We start from the raw sequence: 24728 nt of genomic DNA on the forward strand, positions 1-24728 counted from the left end.
GGAGACTAAGCACAGAGCTTTTCTGTCAGAAGAGGCTGACACAGTTGCTCTTCCCTGCCCAGCTGAGGCAGGCTGGGATGATGTGATGAGACCTCTGTCCCTCTGTCAAGCTTTAAGTAAGGCAGAAGTTTCAGAAGTGAACAGAGAAAGGGAAGAGAGAAGGAAGACAGGCAATGCAGCCACGTAAGCTCTGTTTTCCTAGGAGGTGATACTAAATATCAGAGGTGTTTTCACGCCAAAAGAATAAAAGAAGGTCTTGGCCAAAGTTGCTCCCCATTGGTTTGATGGTGGAGGTGGAACACAGTAGGTGAAATGGTGTCCTGGGCCATGGGGAAGGCAAGGGAGGCAGGTCACAGTCAGAAAGGGCTGTGGGTGCCCCCAGGGGCACAGCAGGGCAGGGATGGGTATACTTGAAATGGCATCAAAGAAATGGGGACACTGACTGGGGCTCCCTGATTTCTTAACTATTCCAAAAATAGTGCAATGAAACGTTGCCCCATACTGCTGGAACACAAGCAGACTTCTGTTGTCCTGAACACAGCGTGGTAGGAGTCACACATAGCACCCTGCATTGGGATGTTCCTTCCTCTGAATCCTTAATTTGGGTTTCCTTCTGCTATTGTGCCTCATGCTCCTCTGACTTGAGGAACTAGGCCTTTGATGGGGTGATGGCTCCTGGGAGCCGCCTGGTCAGGGCATAATTCAGGGTCCCTCTCCCGCTGTTGTCTCTCTGTGCTCATTTGCAGGAGTGCAGATGAGCTTTTAGCCTGTATTGCCAGATGCCTGGGTCTCGCTGTGCCTCTGCAGTATGCCTCAGCTCTGCCTCCCTCTCCTGACAGCCTCAGCAGTGAGGTGATGCTCATAATGCCACACACTGCTCTGAGCCAGTCTCACATCAGAGCATAACACCGAGCATGACTCAGCCACCCACAGGTACCCAGTCTCATCCTCGCTACCTCTTTTATTTTTCCTCCATCCCCCTTTCTCTGGACAGAAGCACGTTCACTTTCCTAACAGCATCTTGATATTCTACATTCATCGCCACACAGAGAGGTTTAATTGCCCTTGCCACCCTGCAACAAACCCTCTAAACAAAAGCCTGCATCAAAACTACACTCAGGGTGGTAAGAGCTGGGGAATTCAAATGAATGCAATGGCAACTTTGTTATTAAAGAGAGAGAAAAAACTTTTAATTTTTGTTTTGTACCTTCCTCCTTCAGTCTCTCCTGCTTGCCAACAGCATCCAGAAAATTTGAACAGGGTAAAATCAAAGGAGGAATTAAAAAGTCCCGTAGCAAATAAATAGTCTAAAATGTCCCATTGCACAGTATCTCTGCAGAGTCTTGAAGTGGGAGTCAGCCTCATAGGGACTAACCAAAGCTGATGGGTTGATCTCGGACTGCAGCCAAACACCCACACAGCCACTTGCTCACTTCTCCCGCAGTGGGATGGGGGAGAGAATACAAAGAACAAAAGTGAGAATGTTTGTAGATCCAGACAAGGACAGCTTAATAAATGAAGGAAAGCAAAGAAAAAAAAACCCAACCAAACCGAAACCCACCCAAAGAAACCCAAGCAATGCAAAATCAGTCACTTACCACCTCCCACCAGCAGACCTATGCCCAACCAGTCTCCTGGCAACCTTGGAAGACAAAATCCCCTCCATTCTTCTTCCCCTGCCCTTGGTTTTATTGCTGAGATTGATGTTGTAATGCATAGAATATCCCTTTGGCCATCTCAGGTCAGTTGCCCCAGCTGTATCTCCTCACAGTGTCTTCATCATAGAATCATAGAATCATAGAATAACCAGGTTGGAAGAGACCCACCGGATCATCAAGTCCCACCATTCCTATCAAACACTAAACCATGCCCCTCAGCACCTTGTTCACCTGTGCCTTAAACACCTCCAGGGAAGGTGACTCAACCACCTCCCTGGGCGGCCTGTTAAAGTGCCCAATGACCCTTTCTGTGAAAAATTTTTTCCCAATGTCCAGCCTAAATCTCCCCTGGTGGAGCTTGAGGCCATTCCCCCCAGCCTACTTGTTGGGGTGGGTCAGAGTGGAAAAATGAAAACAAACTTTGATGCTGTGCAAGCACTGTTCTGCAAATGCCAACACAGTGGTGTGTTATCAACACTGCTTTAGCCACAAATATAAACACAGCACCCTAAGGACTTCTATAAAGAAAGTTAACTCCATCCCAGACAGACCCAGTACCACCTCCACTCCTTGTTCCATACCATCTGCACCATGCTCAGGTCCTATACTCTCCCATACACCATCACCAATCACCATCCTACTCTTTGTCCTTTGACACAGACACAGATATCATCCTCTTAGTCTATGGGCCATCCACCAAATATCTGTAGAAGCACAGTTTATTTGGTCCATGACTTGCACTTCACACAGCAGCTTTCCACACCAGATGGTTTCACACAACACAGCAGGATCCACTGGTAAACAGAGCATATTGCCTTTCAATTTCTGCTAATTTATCATGCAGTGGGGCCTCTTGGGCTTGAGTCACCTCCTCAGGTGATGCTCCGAAATCTCTTCTTCCTGACCGAACTGTGATCTCTTCCAGGACTTATTGGCAGTTGAGAGTCCACATTTGAGCGCACTGAATGACTAGCACTACCCACTTATTCCATGTAGCAGCAGCTGCATGAGCTGTAGAGGGGATCCTTCCTATGAACATCTAGTGCAGCACAGGCACCTTGGACCCTTGAAGCCCTCATTTCCAGAACTCTGGATATTGATCTTGAGTCTCTCCAAGTATTTTCTGCAGCTACAGTGTAGAGCATATTTCTTACAGCTGTTTCTGTCAGCTGTCTGTTCTTGTATGGGCCCAAGGGCTACCTCCCAAACTATCTCCTGTCTGTCCTGCTGCTGTTTAGGGCCCAACTTGAAACATTTCTTCTTTCAGGTCTCTCAATAGAGAGGTCTCACAAGCTGATTGTGACCCAGAATGTGTAGTCTACAAAAATCTACTATGCCTGGGAAAGCTTGCGCTTCTTTTTTGTTACATGGGAGAAACTTCACTGTTATCTTACTGATCACATCTGTGAGGATGTGATGATGCTGATCTTGCCATTGCAACAAGGTTGGAAACCTGGAGGAGAAAAGGATAAAGGTCTCCATGAGAAGTTTCCTGGAGTACTGGGATGGCAGTAATGCAGGGGCCAAACGACACACTTGGCTCAAAGCCAGCACTTTTATCATAGGCCTCCCAGGCAATGCAAAACACAGTGATAAGCAGCACAGCAAACAGCAAAAGCTGACAGCAGCCATTAGGAAGCCCTGGAGTTTAATTTGCAGCAAGAAAGGGAGCAAATATGTCACCACTGAAACCAGTAAACAGCTGTGACACCTACAAATCCAGCCTAGCACACTCTGACTGAATCTGTGGCTATCTAAAGCCCCAGGCCAGGTGCAAAAAGGGATGGCAGTGGGCAGGTCCCACCAGCAGCCGAGTGACCACCCAGCTGCTCACTCATGCCTGGCTGCCAGCGAGATGGGGGAAGAGACTGAGAAGAACAAAAGTGAGAGTTGAGATAAAGCTGGTTTCATAGAGAGGTAAATATAGGCTGCGACGAGGCTGTTGCTCTGTGCATTCCATGAGATTACTGATGCCTGACCTCAGTGGCTGACTCAGTGTCCACTTCCAACCCTTTCTCCCTCTCCTCTGTTTTTATGGCTGAGATTGTCAGTATGTGATGGCATGGGGTGATGCTGTGACGCAGCACCACTCACAACAGTGTCATCCACACAGCATAACCTCCCCACCCCAGGGCTGTCAATCCTGCAGCAGTCAATCATGGGGCTGTCAATCCCAGTGATACAAGAAGTAGTTGCTATTACATAAAGTAGATTTTTTTTTTTATTTAAGTTTCATCTAAGCAGTTGTAATTTTTTTTGGAAGTTAGACAGAATATCCCATTTTCTTCCAAACGGTGTTTTTCTACACTCTTTGAAGATGATAACGTCTTGTGTGAACTATTATATGTGCTGAACAGATGTCTTTTCTTCTGCAATCACCTCTGTTTGGAGTCTCTTCCTATCTCAATTGCAAGGTCAGACAAAGAGTTAGAGCCAGCTCCAAATTACCAAAAGTTTTCACTATTGTTAAGTCCATAATAACATTAAAATTAGTCCTCAGAAAGTAACAGAATATGCACAAGATCTTTGGAAAATTTATACGTATGCATGTAAGTGGGAAATATATTCTGTAACCACCTCTTGTCTTGCTGCACACAACTGATGGAAATCACTCCCTCGTATTTCCAGGCCTGATGAAGGATGCTTGCTTTCTAAAACTCCAAAATGAGTCTTAGAGAGACTTAGAAGGACACAATGTCATTCAGAGGGACCTGGACATGCTGGAGAAATGGGCCTGTGTGAACTTCAATAGGTTCAACAAGGCCAAGCGCAAGGTCCTACTCCTGGGTTGGGGCAATCCCTGATTTCAATACAGAATGGGGGACGATGTAACTGAGAGCAGCCCTGTGGAGAATGACTTGGGGTACTGATTGATGAGAAGCTTGACATGAGCCAGCAATGTGTGCTCACAGCCCAAAAGGCCAACCGTATCCTGGGCTGCATCAAGAGACACGTGGCCAGCATGGCGAGGGAGGTGATTCTCCCTCTCTCTCTGCTCTTGTGAGACCCCACCTGGAGTACTGTGTCCAGTTCTGAAATCCTTGACATAAGAGGGATATGGAACTGTTGGAATGGGTCCAGAGAAGGGCTTAAGAGATGATCAGAGGGCTGGAGCACCTCTGCTATGACAGGCTGAGAGAGCAGGCGTTGTTCAGCCTGGAGAAGGATCCAGGGAGACCTTATAGCAGCCTTCCAGTACCTGAAAGGGGCTACAAGAAAGCTGAGGACGGCCTTTTTACAAGGTCATCTAGTGACCGGACAAGGGGCTTTAAATTGGCTTTAAATTGGCTTTAAATTGGAGAGGGGCAGATTTAGACTAGAGATAAGACAGAAATTCTTCATTAATTTCATGAGAGTGGTGATGCACTGGCTCAAGCTGCCCAGAGAAGTCCTGGATGCCCCCTCCCTGGAAATGCTCAAGCCCAGAATGAATGAGACTTTGAGCAACGTGATCCAGTGGGAGGTGTCCCTGCATATGGCAGGAGGGTTGGAACTGGATGATTTTTAAGATCTCTTCCAACTCAAGCCATTCTGTGACTGTATGATTTGGTTTGCCAGCACTTTCAGTATCATAGGGGCAGCCCCCATCCCGAGGATGCCCATCACCAGGGCGCTGCCCCTCATCCCGATTTTCCCCACAGTCTGGGGCTCCCCCACATCCCAGTTTTTCCACGACCCCGGGGCTGCCTATCACCCCGGTTCTCCCCCCATCCCAGTTTTTCCCCCATCCCAGTTTTCCCACGACCCCGGGGCTGCCCTTCACCCCGGTTATCCCATCACCCCGCTTCCCCCATCACCCCGGTTCTCCCTCCATCCCAGTTCTCCCTCCATCCTGGTTTCCTCCATCCCGGTTCTCCCATCACCCCGGTTCTCCCCCATCCCGGTTCTCTCCCACCCCGCCGCTGCCCATCACCCCGGCTTCCCCCCCGCCGTCAATCACCGCTCCCACCGCGCATGCGCGCAGCCGCCTCGCTTTGTCTCTCTCTTCCCCCCCTCCCATTCCCCGCCCCGCCCCTCCCGGCGCGTCACGCGGCGGCGGCCCCGCGGTCACGTGCCGGGGGCGGTGTCATGGCGGCGCCGGGCCGCGCCTCGCAGTCCCGTCGCGGGGTGGTGACGCGGCGGCGGGGCGCGGGGAGGATGGGGCTGTGAGGGGCGGCCGCCGCGCCGACCCCCCCCCGCGCCGCGCCGAGCGGGAGCAGCGCCCGCCGCGCCGGGGCCGCCGCAGGCCCCGCCGCTGCGTTACGAGGCGGTAAGGAGGGCGGGGAGGGCGGAGGCCCCCGCCGGGCCCAGGGGCTCCGCCGCCCCCCTCGCGGCGCCCGGGCCTGGCGGGGCGGTGCCCGCGGTCTTCGCGTCCCGCCCCGGCCCGGCGGGAGCGCCGGGCCCCCGCGGGCCGAGCCCGGCCGGGCAGGACCCTTTGTGTCCCGCGCGGGCCCAGCTCCGAACCGGGGTCCCCCGGAGGCCCCGGCCCCGCGGCCTCGCCCCGCGGCCGGCTCGCTGTGCCCCGGGAGTGCGGGCGCTGCGGCTGAAAGTCTCGCTTGTCGCGAAAGTAGTGGGGCAGAGCAGTGATTTTTTTGTCTTGTGATAGTGCCCGAATTAACAAAAATCGTGGCGGTCGCTTGTGAGTGACACTGACTTAGTGCTGTGAATGAGACTCTGGAGTGTGTAGAAAGCCCGAAGGTGGCTTGTTTGGTTTTGTGTTTTGATAATTTCGTCTTACTTGTCCTTTAGCTCATGTTTCTCTTCAAATTTATGTTCTTGGTAAGGTACGCTTCTCTTGATTTTGCCCTTTTCTGCAGCAGAGGGAACACCCATTGTTTCTAGGTAACTCTTCAAATTATGTTCCAAAAGGATGTCAAGAAATCACAGCATATTACAGTTTCAGAGATGAGCACAAGATTTTCTCAGTTTACTGACTTAAGGTTGATAACTTTTCTTTTGGGAGAGAGGAAACCCAAATAAAACTACGTGAATTTTATCTTATGCTTTCTTTGGGCCTTGACTATATTTCTAAATCTAAGCAAGCTAATAAGTGTAAGGATAGAAATTTCACATCTCTTTCCACCCTCTGGAATGTATATGGTGTCAGTGACAACTTTTAGACAATGCTGTATGTTTTAATATGATTTTTTTTCTTTTTCCTTCAAAGGTAGCGAAGAAAAGAAGAAGATATCAAGATGAGTAAGAAGCCTCCAAATCGTCCTGGAATCACGTTCGAGATTGGTGCTCGTTTGGAGGCACTGGACTATTTACAAAAATGGTATGGAGGATATTGTGCAGCATTTGCAAAGAGCATAATTATTTTGTTTGTATAGCATATTTTGGTGTGTAATTCTAAAACTTAGTACTCTCATTAACTGACTTTTTCATGTGAACTTTAAGAATTTCCACATAATAAGTCGATTAGAACTATTAACTTTTAGGAAGACACTCTCCCTTCAGAAATCAAGCTGAAGTTTTCTGCAGGTTATTGGTTTGTTTGCTTTTGGTTGCTTGTGCAGCTGTAGTAAGCAAAGAACATTCCAAGAGTAGCGTGGAATGCAGTGTCCGTTGTGAAATGATCAATGTGTTAATGTGGCAGACTTCTGTGACTGAAACTTTTTGTTTTCATTTGAAGGCATACAAGTGAAATTGTTTGGTAGGCAGTTATCACACTTCATAGGTTCACAAAATTGGTTTAAAAAAAGAAAGCATCCTTAATTGGAGTTCATGGAACAGGTAAGTATTGTATAAAACAGTTGGAGGAATGAGGTGCTTAAAATTGTGACTCTGCACCACTGAGGTGTATCGTAAGAATCTAGCCTGTAAAATGGAAGTTAATGGGCACAGAGACCATGCTACACAAGCAGGTGTATTGTGAAAGGAGCCGTTCTTTAGAAATATGTTGTTATTCAAAATTTTATTAGTGCAAGTGGGACAATTTCATGATGTATACTAGCCATGCTATTTCTGTTTGGAAAAAATCCTTTGTTTTGTTTGATAGCACAAGAAGTTGAAGCTTCTACCCAGAAGTTTTATCATAGCTGCTTCTTGAGTAATTAGGGCTGGGAAATGTAAGAGGCCTGTACCTGCTTTTCTATTGCATCCCCAGAGAACTAAACATGTTCATGTAAATAACTGATCCTTCTAATTGTAAGTTTTGTGATAGACAAGCCTGTGTAGTATGTACCTGTTTACTCCAGTAGTTATATGCTTTGTGTAAAAAGTTGAATTAATTTTTTTATCTATAGCGCTTTGGTTTTAATTATAGCAGAACTGTTCCTTTTCATAAATGCTCTCTAAAGGAAAAATACGGTTTACAAGACAGTTCTTGTTCTTACCTGTTGCTGTGGATTGGGTTTTCAACATTCTAATCATATAACTGAATGCCAAGGTCATGAAACTTTCCAAATAACGCTATAAAAATAAAATAATTTTAATAGAACTTTTTATTGCATCTCCTGTGACTAGAGACAAGTGGATAATGTAACTAAATAACAAAAGTTAATCGGAAAAAAATAGCTTCAAGGTAATTGTATTATTTAATCACTGAATATCCAGTGCAGGGTTTGTGTCAGATCTGCCCAGCTTGTTAACAGGAAAGGGTTGCATGTCAGTTCTTAAGTGCTTGTCTAGGTTTGGCCTTGTGATGTGTACCCTGTTGCAAGCTCAGCGGCTGAGTTGCTTGGTATTTTCAGGCAGAATATAATTTGTCCTGAACTTCCTAGGAATCGGTTTGTCATCTGGACCACCAAGTAGAACAGGTCAAATTTGTATGCGTGTAAAGTTTTGTGGCGCTATATACAGGAGCGGAAAGTTAATATTGAAATTTAGCAGTTACAGCAACAGTGAAAATAGGACTCAGACTGATGACAGAAAGTTATTAAATATATTTGAGATGATTTGGGGCCTGAAATGCATGACCTGTGAGGAGAGAGTGAGGAAATTGGACAAGTTTATTTTGGAGAAGGTTTCAAGAGGCGCACTAGCAGCCTTCCAGTACCAGCAGGGATGTCAAGAAGACTTAGCCAGGCTCTCCACAGTAGTGTATATTTGGAGGACAAAAGACAGCAGGCACGCTGTTGAAATGAGAGATTCAAGCTAGGTGCAAGGAGAACCTTTTTCTTCATGGGACTGTCAAGCAGTGGATCAACTTGCCCAAGGAATTTGTGGTGTCCTTGACATTGGTGGTTTTCAAGACTGGGCTTTATAAAACTGGAAAACTTGGTCTGATCCCATAGGTGACCCTGCTTGGAGTGGGAGGTTAGCCTAGAGGCTTCCACCTTGAATTATCCTGTCACCTTATAAAAAATCTGATTTATATGCACCCCACCCATGCCTCTCATTGATGAAACAAATAGAAAGGCAGCAAAACCACATATATCTGCAGTTACGTGCCCATGTGTAAGACTGGTTCTTAAGCTCTTTTTCTGTTTTCTTGTCTCTTTTGTGCTTCTAGCTCTCTACTGATTGTCCTGTAAGTGCCAGATGTTACTTAGTAAAAACAATTCTGTCAGTTTCCTGAGACCATAGTCTTTATTAATATGCTTGATTTAAGCTGTAGGTTAGGTGATGAAGGAAGTACAGTTATGTGGTCCTTGTTGCACTTCTGGAATGGAAACAACTCATTAAAACTCTTTTTTTTCAGTATGGAGGAAGCTTTTTCCCTCTAAAACTTTGGGAAATGTCATTTTGTACAGTCCTTGCTTTGGATTTCAGTCGACTGCGTTACCTGACAGCCATGTATTTGAAAGGACTGTGAAAACTCTGCTTCATATTGATGTAATACAACATATTTAATAAAAGATGGAGTGCTAGCAATAGGTGTTTGCAGCGACCAGGATACTATCTGTGGAAAAATCACACTGGAGGGTATTTGATTTTATATCCTGTACAAGGTGGAAGAAGAGACTTTTTTATCATTATTGTGGAGGCAGGACTGTGTGTCTATTGCTAAACTTGTAGGTGCAAGCTCAGTCAAATGCACAAGCATTTTTGTATCCTTTTTTACAGTTTGAAATTACTGTTGTCCCATCTCACAGGCAATTCACTGCTTTTTTGATCACTTTTGAAGGGTCAAAACAAAGATCATGACGTAAAAATGAAAAATATTGTCCGTGTAGCCATTATTGTGTTGAGTACATTGGAGAAAATGTGTGGGGTTTTGTTACACTGACAAAAAATTAAGACTGGAAATTTCCAATTATTTTTTACTCTGTCAATGTTGGATCATTGTTGTCTGACCAATGCTTCATAGTGTAAATTTTGTAATCCAGATTAAATTTTGTAGCATTACAAATGTTTCCCAGTTCTTATGGGCTGGATCTACTGGAACCTGAGAATGGAGAGCATGCAGTATGTAAACTGGACAGATATTATCAGTTAACAGTTCTCCCTCCTCTCTTAAGAAAAACCTGAAACCCAAGTGCCCTGAAATTTGAATGAGACTTTATTTGGGATTATTAAATAACGTTTCCAGCATGTGATAAAAAAAAAAAAACAAACAAAAATCCAAAACAAAAAAACCCCAAACTTGCAATTTATTCTTTCCCTGCAAAGAACATTTTCGTTATTGAACTGGAGTGTGGTTATTTTTTCTTGTGAAAAGTAAGGACTTTTCCTCAGTTTTTTATAGTGTATTTTTCTGGTATGTGCTGAACAAATGCTGGCAAATCTGTCTGTATACCAAATGCATTCCAGTCCCTTAGTGTGGAGTACTTGGTGGGAGTGAACAGGAAGAATTAACCTGACTGGAAGGTTGGGCCGTAGACATAACACTTCTTAATCCCTACTTGTGGCTTTGCAATGGAAAGAACTTCTGCATAAAATTTCTTATGTGAGTTGTAACCTTGTTCATATTAGCTATAGTGAAAGTTTTCCTGTATGCTTTGTTATGCTTTAAAAAGGCGGATTAAAAAAAAAATCTTGCCACTTTTAATTTTATCAGCAGGAAATGTATACTTGCTTTTGAAATATTTATATAATTTTGCATTTATGAAATTGATTATTTTCAGTAAAAGTGCAAGAACTGTAACTCCAGAAAAATGTTTCTGTGCAGTATAAAATTTGCAGTAGTAAATTCTGCAATATATAGGCTCTGGTCTTTTCCACTGTGGGACTGGTATTGTGAAATATTAGTGTTGGTAGATATTTGTGGCACATTGTGTTGCTAAATTTAGTGTGTATTGAGGGTAATGACTTGTTGCTAAATCCATACAAAATTTTTTTGGGGTTGTCTAATAACTAGTCGTGTATAGCTTGGGTAGTTCAGAGATTTGCTAAATCTTCCACCTCTGACAACTGGAGTTGAGTTGGCTTTATTTATCTCGCTGCCACTGTTTTAACATACATTGAAGAAACATAAATGATTGGAATAAAGCCTTAATGTGATGACAAGGTTATTGTAATATTTAACTGTGCAAAACCCAGTACTATGGGCTTTGATTCAGAGCTGATGACATTTTAAATAGGCTTTGATAGCATACATCATATTTATCATAGAGAAATTAACCAGTAAATACTTGGTGCTGCATTTCCTCTTTTGAGTGATTCCTAATGAGACTTAATATTTTGCGTATCTTCTATTAACTAATGCTAGATTCCTTTTTTTCTTGGTTTGCTGAACTTGCATTAAAGCTGCTTTCTTTTTTATGTATTTGTCTTTAGACTATAGTCTGTGCTTTGCTTCCTTCTCTTACTCGGTTTTTTCTTTCCAGGACAGGGTACTATGTTTTTCTAGTTTATCTTCTGTTGTCTTTTACACACAGTGATCAGCATGATGACTTGCTGATGATGACTGGTGAAAGTTACCAGCCCTGGCACCAATAAAAATGTAGCAAGGGAGCTACTGTAGGGTAACGCTGTGATGGGAACAGTATTTTCATTGTAGATGCTTAGGAAAGAGAATTTGGCTGGTGGTCCCTGAACTTTGTAAAATAACTACCTGGCTGGCATGCGATGAACCTGAAATTTCCTACTGTAGTGAGGAACAGCACCATCATTCTCATCTTCCATTTCACTAGTGCATCTTCAGTGCTTGTGCGTAAGCTCTAATTTGTGATTGCTACAAAGTGAACTTGCTGTCCTCCTGCTTTCCTTGTGTTTTTCATTCCTTTTGTTAAATGCTTTCTGTATCATTACTTACGTTTAGTCAGAAGTCTTTTAGATAATATCCTTATTCAAACATCTGCTGTAGTAATAGTAACTTTTCTCTGCTTTGCTACTCTTCCTGCTTATTCTGACACTTGGTGTCTAGAAATTGGAATGCTGGGCAAGATGAAAAAACTAGTAAGAAATCTTATATTAAAATTCCTAAATGTAGCAGCATGTGGATTTAAGAAAGCATTGTCAGAGCCAGGGCTTAGGAAAACCGTCTCTTGGCTGACTGACTTTCATGATGCCCGTTCAAAGTTAAACCAGAATGCTGATGGTTGGTTTCAGGTTTTGACCTAGGAGTTTTACGTTGTTTTGATACTATATATCATCATCTTCACTGTTATTATTAGATTGTTGTTGTCAGCCTACTTGAAAAGGGAAAGGGGTTGATCCGCTGAATCCGGCCAGCTCCTTTGACAGAAGTTGCATGGAATTTTTCTGTCTTAAAAACAATTTTGTTAATATAGTGGCAAATGATAGTCCGCAGTTTGAGACTAAGACATTGTGTTTTCTTGAAGCTCAGTGAGAAAATGCTGGGAACTTAAAGAATGGCTATGAAAATAGTTTGCATTTTTAAAATGTATGGATGAAAAATGCACAGCAAGGGGTTGGACTGTGTGCGTTCTGATGTGATAGTGAAATTTGACTGAAGTAGTTGCAGTAGTAGCCTAGAAAATCTGAGAGTTTTTTTTCATTAAGCAACTTCTGAGGTGTTTAGATGTTGGGAAGCTGTATGCATCACTGCAGCTGAAGAAGCAGGGCTAGAGAAATGAAGGAGCAAATTGAGATTGACGCCTTTTGTTTTAATGCCCTATTCTAGTCACTGGGAAAGCCTGTGCTTCTTGAGAACTTATATTTTAATCAGAACGTTGTGTTAACAGACTCCTCTATCAGCACCATCAGTATTCTGGAGCGAAAGTATTTGAAATCAGAAATGTTGTCAGGTTTCCTGTATACATCAGTTGCGTTTCTAGCTGATTAAATTTGCAGTAGGACTGGAAATTGATTGCTCATCCTCTGTGCTTTTGCTGTTGCTCCACAGTAGTGTTGCTCCGCTTTGTTAGAAAAACAGCTTACCTCTTGAAAGTGGAAGACAGCTGTGCTTCTGCTGTGGTCTTTCTTTTCAGTATATCTATTATTAACTTCAGACCATACCTAATATAAACTGGAGAAAATTTAATGATCCAATTAACTTTGTCTTAGGATATTCTTTGCACTTATGAATCCATTTCAGTGCTTTTGTGAAGGGTGGAAGGAGCTGAATTTTGCCTTATTCCAATTTTCTCTGCATTTCATAAAGTGGATATAATAGAATCTATAATTTTGATGAAGAAAGTAGTGTGGCAAAACCAGTTTGTGCCTTGCTCCCTTACTAAAATGTTATGAAATACTTCACTTTGAAACAGAAATAGTAAGACTGAATGTTAATGGCTGAAGTTAGAGAAATTTGCTATTTTTCTCTACAAATGTAGTCTCAGCCTTTGTGGTTCTTAAACTGCGTATATGCTGAACCCAAAATTAGGTGTCTAGGAATTGATGTGGTTACAGCTCAGTCCTGATTATTTCTACTGAGCACATACAATGTTTGCAAAGAGGAACATTCACATGTTAATGAAGACTGACGTATATATTTTAGTGCGTATGGAGTTAGAGAGGTGACTCCTTAAAAATAGTTACTGTGAATCAAATTTAAAGGCAGTGAAATAATGGAAGCTGATCTATGAATTGATAAGTGGCTTAGATTAACAATGTTCTGTTGACTTCTGGGTTTGATTAGTTACTCAGATTTGTCTGGAATCATGGTATAGTTTGATGAAACATTTGATATAAGTAGTGAAGTACTCCTAAAACACTTCTATATCCTCTCCATCCCCGAGTAATCAAAAACTCTTACAGGGTTTTGTTTTAGGCAAACACAGGTCTTAAAACTGATAAGCACGAATTTCTAATCCCAGTTTCACACAGTCCTGGTCTGGGAGTTTGAGGTTTAAATTTGTGTATAATCATCTGACTAGCATGGAGCTGGTGACATATCACTGATGTATATAGATTACTTGTAAGTATTATCCTGCTATCAATTTAGTAACTTCATCTTATTCAGCCTTGGAGATTTCTCAGTACAAATTGTTAATGTATGTCTATGAATGGTCATGTAAATGCTGTTGTATGCAAGTAAAACCTTAACCACTAAGTCTTTAAAATGCTTTGAAATTTATTAGTTTTTGTTCACCATTCAAGGTATCCATCTCGTATTGAGAAGATAGATTATGAAGAAGGGAAGATGTTGGTCCATTTTGAACGCTGGAGTCATCGCTATGATGAGTGGATTTATTGGGACAGTAATAGGTTGCGACCCCTGGAGCGACCAGCATTAAGGAAAGAAGGGCTGAAAGATGATGAAGAATTTGTTGTAAGTGGCATGCTTACTGTCTTTTTTTTTTTTTTTTTTTTTTTTGTAAACTGTCCTCTTTGTTTTCCTACATTAAACCTCTAGCACATAATGTTTGATTCTTTTCAGGAAATATACATATTATGCACTATTAATGACTAAATTTGTATAAAATAGGATTTTAAGCCTGGAGAAGAAGTCCTAGCTCGTTGGACAGACTGTCGATATTACCCTGCAAAGATTGAAGCAATTAATAAAGAGGGTATGTATACACGTGTGGGCCATTAGTAATGACTGTTTGCCTATGCTGTTGCTGCATATGTAGTCTGCTTAAAAATGACATGCATTTAGTTTTCCTTGCTGCCTTGATGTTAAGTGAAAAGGTTTCTGTTTAATCAAATTTAGTAAGAGGTTCGTTTTTTATCTGTATAAAATTAGAAAACTGAAATTCCTCCTGGAAAGCAAAGTGCTTAATATTTCCTCAGTGTTGAGAAGACTATCTTGCACACAGTTTTATTAATTTTGTGATGTTGTTGATTTGGGCTAAGGGTACATTTAAATTTTGGTAATGGTGAATCTCTAATGTTCTGCTCATTTAAGAAAAACAGTGGAAAATTAGGAGATAAAGGAATACTTCAGATGCAGTGCTGCACAATGGAGTGATATTTCTAATGAACATGTGTAGAAGTTGAAGTTTTTACTGTAGTTTAAAGCAAATGTGTATCAGATTGTGAATTGAATTGTTTCCCTGTTATGGCAACTTAAATATTACACAGTTCTTTCAATGAAATTTAAGCAAAAGTGACACAGTAGCTTAGACTGCTTGAAATGTGTGGGCAAAGAACAACAATGTAAAAGCAGAGTTTCATTGAGGTGTTATTTATTTTTTTCTTAAAATTCTCCATCCTGATTGTAGGTAACTCCTTGTTACTTCATTTGTATAGCCTACAAAACATTTTGCTAAAGTTTTAATTGTAACAAGGTGTGTTTTGTTTCTTAACTACTCATAGTGATTACATCAATCCTCTTCTAGGAACGTTCACAGTACAGTTCTATGATGGTGTTATTCGATGTCTTAAGAGGATGCATATCAAATCTATGCCAGAGGATGCAAAAGGACAGGTAAGAATACTTCAGTTACCTCTCTGTTAGGTTTTATGTAAATTTTTTGCTTGATATTTTTGATAGTAAAAATGTCACCTGTCACTACTAGTTTTAGGTTACAGTCTTTGTTCTAGGACCTAGACTGCATTGCTTTGAGTTTCATGGATGATGCTCTAGAGTGTGCTGCTCAAGTAGTTTTGCCTCTGTCTGAAATGTCTGGCTACCATACACCCCAACTGCCAACTAATATGTTCCCAGAGTTTTACCTTCCAGGGTTTACAAAACAAGGGACATCCAGAGACTTTTTCCTCTGGTGTCTGTTTGCTACTGTGGTAGCTTTTTGCCCTTGTGTTCTTGTTAATGTGACTGTTCTGTGGGGGTTTTCTCCCCTGTGTCAGAATTTTGGAGGATTCAGACAGGTAAATATTTCTTTATGTCCAGTTGATGTTAAATAAGAGATGCTGAGTAGAAGTTGAAGGAGGCTGTGAAGCAGAGGACAGGATTTAGTTGCTAGGTATATTTTGCAAAAGAAAAACAACATTGAAAATGGTAATGTACTTTGAGTGGAAATGCCATTCCATGTTTTGCTTGGTAACTGTTCTCATTGTTAATGTGCACTAGTACTATTTGAGACTTGGAGACAAGAAATGTGAAAAAACTGCTCTTATTTGTTCCTAGTTCTCTTCAGAATACTCCTAACATGGCAAACAATAGAATTACTCATGTAACCATCTGTATTGTGACAAGGGCAGCTGGATAAGTGAAATGGCTTGAACACATTTCTGTATCCTGGCCTCCAGGTTACAGGTAGTTGTATTCTAGGGTTGCTTGTCTATGCAAAGAGCATCGGAACTCTGTCCAGACAACACTACACTACTTAATGTCTTTATGGAAACAAAGTTTAAAGCGAAATCCATAGTCACACTAACACTGCCTTCTTGCTGCAGTCTTAAAACAACTCTGTTGAACCAGTATATAGTATTTCAAACAATTCTTTTTGGTGTGACAGTAAGTTAGGAGGCCAGAGTATTTAATTTTAATTCACAGAAAGGAAAACTTGGGTGATGTGATTGTAACTGGACTGAAATAGCCCCTCCGTGACAATGTGAAGTCATCCCTTACTCTGTCCTGTGCTTTTTTCTAGGGACATATGTTGTGTCTCATCTTGAGTTACTACTTTTAGGCCATAGGCATTTTCAGCTTTGAAAAAGGTAGTAAATCCATTTCTTAGCAGCAATTTTCATGTCCAGGCATGCTTGGTGGCAGTCCAGCTCATCTATTTCTCATTTTTCTCAGTAGTTTAGAGTTATGATATCAGCTTCATGCATCTTGGGGACCAAATGTAGGTGGCTTTAATGAAGTCTTCAGAAAGAATAAGGGGGGAAAGCTTACACTTTCTGAGATGAATTTAGAATTTCTAAGTTGTCTTGCAGCAAGGACAACACCAATTATGCTTTCTATAATGCTAATTGGTACTAGTCTTAGCATTTCATTTTGCAAAACTGGAGATAGGCCTCAAGTTCTATACCTTCTGAAGGTAAAGATATATTTTTTTTGTCTGCAGGATCTCCTACATAGTTATGCTGCAGTATTTGAGAATAAAAACGTGATCAGATTTAATTTGAAAACAAGTTATCTGAAACTGAGCTTTGTCGAAGCCTAGAACTCAAATGAGTGTTTTTACTTGTTTTGTTATTTATTTTATATGAAGGCATTTACTAAAAATTATGTAAAGCTGAAAAAAATGCCAACTGTAACTTGATTTGAAAACCAGAGGAGATGGCACCTACAACTTGTTGGGTATTTTTTGTTTTTTTTTCTTTGGAAACAGATGAACATTTCAGGAGGTGATTGTAAGTTTAACATACTTCAAGTTCTACTGCATTAGCAAATGTAACAAACGTAAGGTCTGTTTGGAAGATGTGTGCTAAGCATGCAGAATTTGAATTACATGGAGGAAGACACTAATTCTTTGATTTGAGCTTAGTGTACCCTAAAGGAAGAGATTGTAAACACTGTAGCACTCAAACTGTTTTTGAGTTGCAGCAGAAGACTCAGCTGTGAGGGTTTAAAGGCAGGCTTTTTAAAAAGTGGAAAATATTTGTGTGATTCAATGAAATAAGATGATAGATTAAGTTGTTCTGCAGATAAGTATAAATTAATTGAAATCACACAGAAGTGGGATTAACATAGTGTGGAGAGAAAAGAAAAAAGATGGGGATATTGAGACTGCCCTTGTGAGAGCACATATAAAGTATTCAGATAACTTACTTTTTCTGTTTCATGTTTTTTGTTTTATCTTCGATATAATTAGGCGCGCGAGAGGGAGCAGATAGCGCCGGAGCTGAGATTAGTGCCGGAAATCGAACCAAAAGAAGTGAGTTTTGAGGAGGGTTTTGAAGGAGAGGGAGGGGACCTGGCACAGGGAAGAGGAAGCTGAGGAAAAAGCATGGATTTGTAATCGGGACAGAGTTAAAAAGATGATGTGGCAGGAGACAATGTGAGCCAGGTTGTAGGTGGGGCAGACTGTTTAGAATTGAAAGGTGAGGGTCAGGAATCCAGGCTGAATTTGGAATCAGCCTGTCAATAGTTTTGATGATGCTCCACAAATGTGTGTGTATGAATGTGCGGGACTTGTGATGTGCCAGGAGAGGGAAAACAGCTGAATCTTAAGTATTGTAGAGGAGCAAAAAGGTGGTGCTTGTAGGCAGACGAAGGGTGTGTGTGAATTCTGCTATTGGCACAATGGTTGGATTTTTAGAAATTATTCTGGTTCTGCCTTCTCACTGTTGCAGGTTTAAGGTTATGTGAAGGAATATTTTAAAATACAGGTGCTTTAGCCAATCAGTGTGTAAGGCTGTTGGGTAATTTCTTCTAACTTATTTCTTGATCCTGCAGTTTCCTGAGCTTTGATTTAGTGAGTCTAATTATCATAACGATAGTTTTCCTCAGTAGTGATAATGTTTTGTCTTTTAACCATAGCATTCGGCTACTTCTGTTATTTTTCTCAGCTTGAAAGATGAATTTTAGTAAGAATAAAAAAAAAGAAGGAAATAGACTTTAAAAAAAGAAAGTTATATATTTGAATAAAACTTTCTCTGGAGTGGAATACTGTGGGAACTGTGAAATCGGGTTGGAAGATGCAGAGTTACAAAACCATAGCCAGTAGAGGGACAATGTCAGGACATGAAAGAGTAGTAAGGAAAACCTCTCTCAGAAGAGGTTTTCCTTTATACTTTACTAATTTGTAATGTATTCATATTTGGGTCCTGATTTGTGTATACTGAATATTTAGTCTTTGTTTACAGCTTCACTGTTGTATGTGTCCTGCTACCTTTTGTTAAGCTCTCTGTCTTAAGGAGAGTATTGAAACAATGAAATAAAATGCAAACACTAGACCCTTCATGTTGCACCAGAACAGCTACGAATAGAACAGGATACCGAGTTCAGTGTGGTCCTTGGAGCTCTGTTTCTTCACAAAGCTTCTGATTTCAGGATGCTTGTCTTGACTGAAAATTAAACTGGTCTTTAGAAGCTGTTTTATTGCATGCTACATTTTGTTTGCTTCCCACTTTTATCATATTATCCAGGCTCCAGCGATGTTACTGATACTTGTTTATCCCTTGGCCAGATTACAGTTTAAGACTTTTACTCTCAGGTCTCCTAATTCCTCACCAGCACAAATAGCACAACCCTTTTTTTGTCCTGCTGGATGGGCAAGGCTCTGGATGCTAATGTGTGTGCTTGTTTTGGCTGGCCAGAGAGGTATGTGTGGTTTTGATTTGACTGTGCAGCTGGCAGTTAGAGGTGCTTTGTGGCTGGCATGTCACCAAATGGCCTTGTTAGTTGCCTGTTGTGTAAGCATTGCCAAAGCCCTTACAAACTTTTCTGCTACTGGCCGGACTAGGTGTATGTATCTTGCACTGACAGTTTGGACACACTACACTTTATCTTAGAGGAATCAAAACTGTTGGTGTTACTGAGTACATGGCATGACACAATGTAGAAACTTAACCTATGTAAAGCACTGATTTAAAAGTATTGACCTATGGAAAAGCATAATACAAGGAAAGGTAATAGTTGTTTTGTGTTATGCTTTCTCATTCGTGTGTCAGAAAAAGGCAGAGAAACCTCAGTAGAACAGAGATTTGAAAGCCTTCTAAATGTAATTAGTGGGGAAAAAAGATGTATTGAAACAAGATTTATAAAATCGAGATACCTCGGATATCTTGTATGAAGCATAGCAACAAGGGAACAGACCAGAATAAAATATAGTCTGTTTACAGTGTGTGGGGGAAGTTTTACTATTTGTAAGGCACTTATGCAAAACTAAACAAAAAATAGTCTTTATTATACCTTTTTTCATATAAGGTAGTACAAATCTGCAAATACTATTGTAGCACTTTGCAACACAGTAAATTAATTCTTGTTCAAGACACTTGGGTGCTAAATTCTTACTGGTGGAGGATGAGCATTGCTATTGTTTTTCATACTGCATATAACTTCTCTGTGGAAAAATTCTGGACCTTGAAAAATTTATGGAAAATTTAAAAAAATGCTTCATTGAAAAGGATCAAGTTAAACATTTTAGGATCAGATTAATCCATAACGCTCGGAAGAGATAAGGCAGGAGTCTGATAACTCCAAACTATTGGAAAGAGCCCAGTCTTGGAAGTATTTAGTTCTCTCTGACTTAGAGGTGGCTAAACTTCATCCACATGCCGAACAGTAGATGAAATTGTTCTGTTCAGTCATAGAATCATAGAATAGTTTGGGTTGGAAGGGATGTTAAAGATCATGCTGTTCCAACCCCTCTGCCATGGGCAGGGACACCTCCCACTAGATCAGGCTACCCAAGGCCCCATCCAACCTGGCCTTGAACACCTCCAGGGATGGGGCAGCCACAGCTTCCCTTGGCAACCTGCTCCAGTGTCTCACCACTCTCATGGTGAAGAAGTTCTTCCTAATGTCTAGTCTAAATCTGCCCCTGTCTAGTTTATAGCCATTGCCCCTAGTTCTATCACTACGAGCCTTTGGAAACAGTCCCTCCCCAGCTTTCTTGTAGACCTCCTTCAGGTATTGGAAGTCCTTGTGAAAGAAGCCATTATCCAAAATGACACTTTGATTACCTTAAATGTGGATTGTGAAATTTGGCCGTATTATAGAATGCTTTGTTGAAATTATTGAATGAAACTTGTAGTATATAATACAAAATGAGTGCTGTCTATAGTTACTGTAGAAACTTGAATATAATAGAGTCGATCAGCTTTACCAGTTTAATTCAGAAGGAACTCTGCCTGGTCATGCAGCTGGCTGGGCCATTCTTTTAGTGTTCCAGGTGTGGGAGTTCCTGGATTTCTAAAGCTAGGATTCATAAAATAGGTTGCAGGGAATGTGTGCAGCCAGAATTCTTTATGCAGTGGTTTTTCTTGGAAAGTTTTTTTCTTTTTGTGTGGCATACTGATAATACTTTGCTTAAGCAACTTGGGAAAGTTATTTTACCACTCTTGGAATAGTAGCCTTAAAAATAAATTCAACTGCTTTTGAATGTTTCTAGATGAAATTTCGCTGGGCTTATAAGTATGTTCTATTTGAGTCTCGGGTGCTTTTTAATACTTACTTACCTTTTTTTTTTTCCTTTTTTGGAGGATTGGATAGCTTTGGTCAAAGCTGCTGCTGCAGCAGCAGCCAAGAACAAAGCAGGAAGTAAACCTAGAACCAGCGCAAACAGCAATAAAGATAAAGAGGACAGAAAATGGCTAAAAGTTCCTTCAAAAAAGGAAGAAACCTCAACTTCTACAATCATGCAGGAAGTCCAAAAGAAGGAAGAGGAGCCTACATCTAGTGACACGTTTGGTAAAAACAAATTCTATCAAAGATAAAATACTCTTTTTCTGTAATGTAGAAGTAGGATTCCTGTTATTAATTTTTCAATTAAGTAATAATTAAGAAAACTTCCTCTAGAAATACTATTTGCAATCATGTTAACTGTTATGAAACATAACATTTATCAGTTCAGAAATAGTACTTACCAGATAAATCCAGTTTGGTCAATATTTATGCCTTTTGTGAAACTTGCATATAGCTCAAAGAGCAGAACATGGATTTTTTTGTTAGTTTGTTTTGTTTTACTTTTAGTTACTTCATTGTATGTTCATATTCCTGCTTCTTCTATTACCCTGAGATAATCCTTGATTCTGTTCTAAGAAAAAAATTCCAGTATTTGAGATATCCAAATTCAGGGATTATGAAACTTATTTCTGAGTTGACAAGAATTTGTTCATTTTAATAGTCCTTAATGCTGTATTTCTTATAATATTGAGTGAAAATTACAAATTTTGAGGTAAAATGCATCTACTGCTCTGACGTGTAAAACTGCATCTTCAGAATGTGTCATTTTGATTCAGAATGTGTCACTTTGATTTTAAGTAGAATTTTAAACTTCCTTTATTGCAGTATACTAGTAGAAGTTCTGAAATATTTCAGTATTTGGGTGTTACATATTTTTTAAATGTGAGTTTTAGATTTCTCTTCTGTTTACAAGTAGGATTTCCTGTAGTGGATGTTCCAAAGATGGCCTTTGTGCAGGCAGAGAGCACGTTATCACACAAGAGGAAAAGTAATCTAGGCAACTCGTTTCAGGCAAAGAGAGCGCGTCTCAACAAGATCACTGGTAAAATACTTTTGTTGTTGTTGTTGACTTTTTTCCTTTTTAATGTAGTGAAATCTATAGGCTTACATGTAGAGTACGTTGATATAAGCATATTCACAAGGCAGATATTCACTACAGTCCTTCACTTGTTTGGAATTTTAAAGGAATTGTTTGGAAATAGGAATTTTAGAGGAATTTTAGAGGAATTTACGTTGCTCAAATTCAGAGAATGGTCTCGACTTAACCTGGTCTTTTTAGTTTTCAGGAAGATAGCCATCCTGAAATTATGAATTTCTCAAGTATGTTTTAACTCCAGCTGCACAGGTTTCTCCATTATCATGTCAATTTGTGGTTTGTCCATGTTCTTAACATGCTTATGAGTTACATACCACCACTGTAAATTAAAGCTTTTGTAGCTGTGGGAAAACTAAGTATGTTGTTGTAGTTTGCCATAAAGTAAAAATGTTGCTGAAAGGAGTTTGCGGTATGTCTTTTAAAAGTATACAAGCCTAGATACAAATCAAAGCAATGAAGATCTGGAAAGTTTTTTTCTAAGGCATTCACTCCCTATGTTTATTGCTCAAGGGTATTAATGGAGAAAAGTATACAGCTACAGAATACAATTTGTACAACAGGAAATGGAATAATAGATAATTGGTCTTGTCTTTGAAAGCTGAAAAATACATTTAATTCCAAAACTTAATAGAAATTTACTCACCGGTGAAAAAATTATCTCAATTTATATCCTTCTTCCCTGTGCTTCCCAATAAGCAAATTGTGATGCCAGTGCTGATCCTGTCAGTATTTAGGATGAGGCATTGTGTCTGTACCTGTGCTGGGAAAGTGTCAGATGCATTTCAAAAGCTGGGTAGAAAGAAGTCATGAAGTCAGTCTGTTGTCCCCTCCTTGTAACACAGGGACCCTTGGACAGACAATAAGGTAGAAATGCACTCCACTCATTCTAGTGAATATTTTTTGCGAAATCTGGCAATTTGTTCTGTGCTGCAGATAAGAGGGGATTTTTGTTTGATTTTTATTTTTTGGAATTGATAGGTTATGATCATTCATATAAAAACTCTGAGTTGTTTCTGTAAGATAAAAGTAATCTGATTTACTGAATTACGTGCTGACTATTTTCCAGACTTGTTTGGGCCAATCCAGCTTTTCACAGGTCAGCAGTGGAGGATATTCAGTGAATTTTCTTATATGTGGTTCCATTTCAGTCTCTCAACCAGTACTTTGATGTAAAGGAGAAAATAAATTAAATGGGCCAGTATGGAATGTGATATGAAGGAAGCAGCCTCTAGAAAAACCCACCCTCTGCCTGCAACATTTTCTTTCCTAGAAGGCTTCTTATTTGGTACCAAGTTTAGTTAACAGATGTCCAATTTATCAGCCTCATTTCTACTTTCCTTTGCCCAGACTGCACACGCCCTCAGCTAAGTCCCAATTTAATTGCTGCTACGAGCAGTAGAAGTGTAAAATATATGCTAGTGATATCTATTTTCAGATCCATGTTTCTTTCCAATAGCCGTTAGTAGGAGAAGATACCATAACCATCTGAAAAACCTGTAGCTCTAGAAATCATATTTTTCTGTGTTTGTGAATAGAATCTCCTAAGGAGCTTTGTGAAAATAATAGCAGTCCGACAGACATTGGGAACTGGAACAGGCTGCCCAGGGAGGTGGTTGAGTCACCTTCCCTGGAGGTGTTTAAGGCACGGGTGGACAAGGTGCTAAGGGGAATGGTTTAGTGTTTGGTAGGAACGGTTGGACTCGATGATCCAGTGGGTCTCTTCCAACCTGGTTATTCTATGATTCTATGATTCTATATAGAGTGAGCTGAATAATCAGAAAACATCATGTTACAGGCATTGACTTGATCATTCTGGAAACAATCTCTGTCGCTCTCCGTTCTCTGTCTCTACTAGCAGAGCATAAGTTACCATTCAGTGAAAGTGAATTAATCCTTTCATTAGGAGATGATCATGCTTGGTAGTTACTTTGTGTAACTGTTCTCAAATTAACACCCTTCTGCAACTCATAATGTAGTAAGCTTTTTATTATTGCATATAATAGAGTATTTTGAGAATGTAACTGCTGATGAAATTTCTCTTATGTTCAAAATACTTGTAAATTGTTGTTTCTGTCTCTGACACAAGCTTTTAGTTTGAAGCAAAATTGTGAATTGTGCTGGTGTATACAGTGTAGCTGTTAGGAAAGCATTCATTTACCAAGTGTCTTATAGGTGTATTGGGGAAATTGGGCAAATAATGTGGCTGTAGGAGTCAGTCTGAGGGGAACTGTTTTCTGGATTTCAATTCAGCATTCAGTATTTGTTGCAGAAGGTTCTTCTTGTCTGCCACAAGGGCCACAGCTGCATCTAGCGTTCTTTGCTCACCATTCAGCAAAACAAAGTTGCTTCCTTTGCTCCTTTTTCTGCTGCTACTGCCACTGGGGAGAAATTACATTTCCTGAAGGTGAAGGTTGTCTCCTGCTAGTCATGCGTTGATGTCTTCTTCTATTTAATTTCTGCCTCTGGAATACTTGCCTCCACATGTCCTGTTGCAGTGTTAATACCTAAAAGAACAGAGATCATCTGCACCAAGCTTACAGAGCAAAACACTTCTGGTTCACTCTACCACCCTGTGCTGCTTATTTGTTAGGCGCTGTTACAGACAGGGGATGGGGAACTGCTAATTCAATAGTATTAGCTGTGTTTCAGTTAACCTATTTAGCTGTAAAATTAATCAGTTTGCACCTCTTGCTATGGACGTTTTTCTATAATAGTAGTA

At 40.6% G+C, this 24728-nt stretch overlaps 1 protein-coding gene across 8 annotated transcripts in view; it reads left to right on the plus strand.

Annotated features, from left to right (window-relative positions):
- Positions 1–6804: 6804 nt before the first annotated feature.
- The window catches only part of PHF20L1 (PHD finger protein 20 like 1), a 56575-nt gene continuing 38651 nt past the window's right edge, over positions 6805–24728 (plus strand). For 3 of the 8 annotated variants that reach the window (XM_069854684.1, XM_069854688.1, XM_069854690.1), the window contains exons 1-7: positions 6805–6915; positions 14028–14199; positions 14356–14440; positions 15212–15300; positions 17597–17659; positions 20931–21138; positions 21827–21955. In XM_069854684.1, coding sequence (XP_069710785.1) covers positions 6833–6915; positions 14028–14199; positions 14356–14440; positions 15212–15300; positions 17597–17659; positions 20931–21138; positions 21827–21955 — 829 coding nt within the window. In that variant the 5' untranslated portion in view covers positions 6805–6832. The remainder of the gene's footprint in view (positions 6916–14027; positions 14200–14355; positions 14441–15211; positions 15301–17596; positions 17660–20930; positions 21139–21826; positions 21956–24728) is intronic. The other 5 variants (XM_069854685.1, XM_069854691.1, XM_069854689.1 and 2 more) reach the window with 4 other exon arrangements.

The sequence above is a fragment of the Phaenicophaeus curvirostris genome, chromosome 3 (genome assembly GCF_032191515.1).
Source record: "Phaenicophaeus curvirostris isolate KB17595 chromosome 3, BPBGC_Pcur_1.0, whole genome shotgun sequence".
Taxonomy (NCBI): Eukaryota; Metazoa; Chordata; class Aves; order Cuculiformes; family Cuculidae; genus Phaenicophaeus; species Phaenicophaeus curvirostris.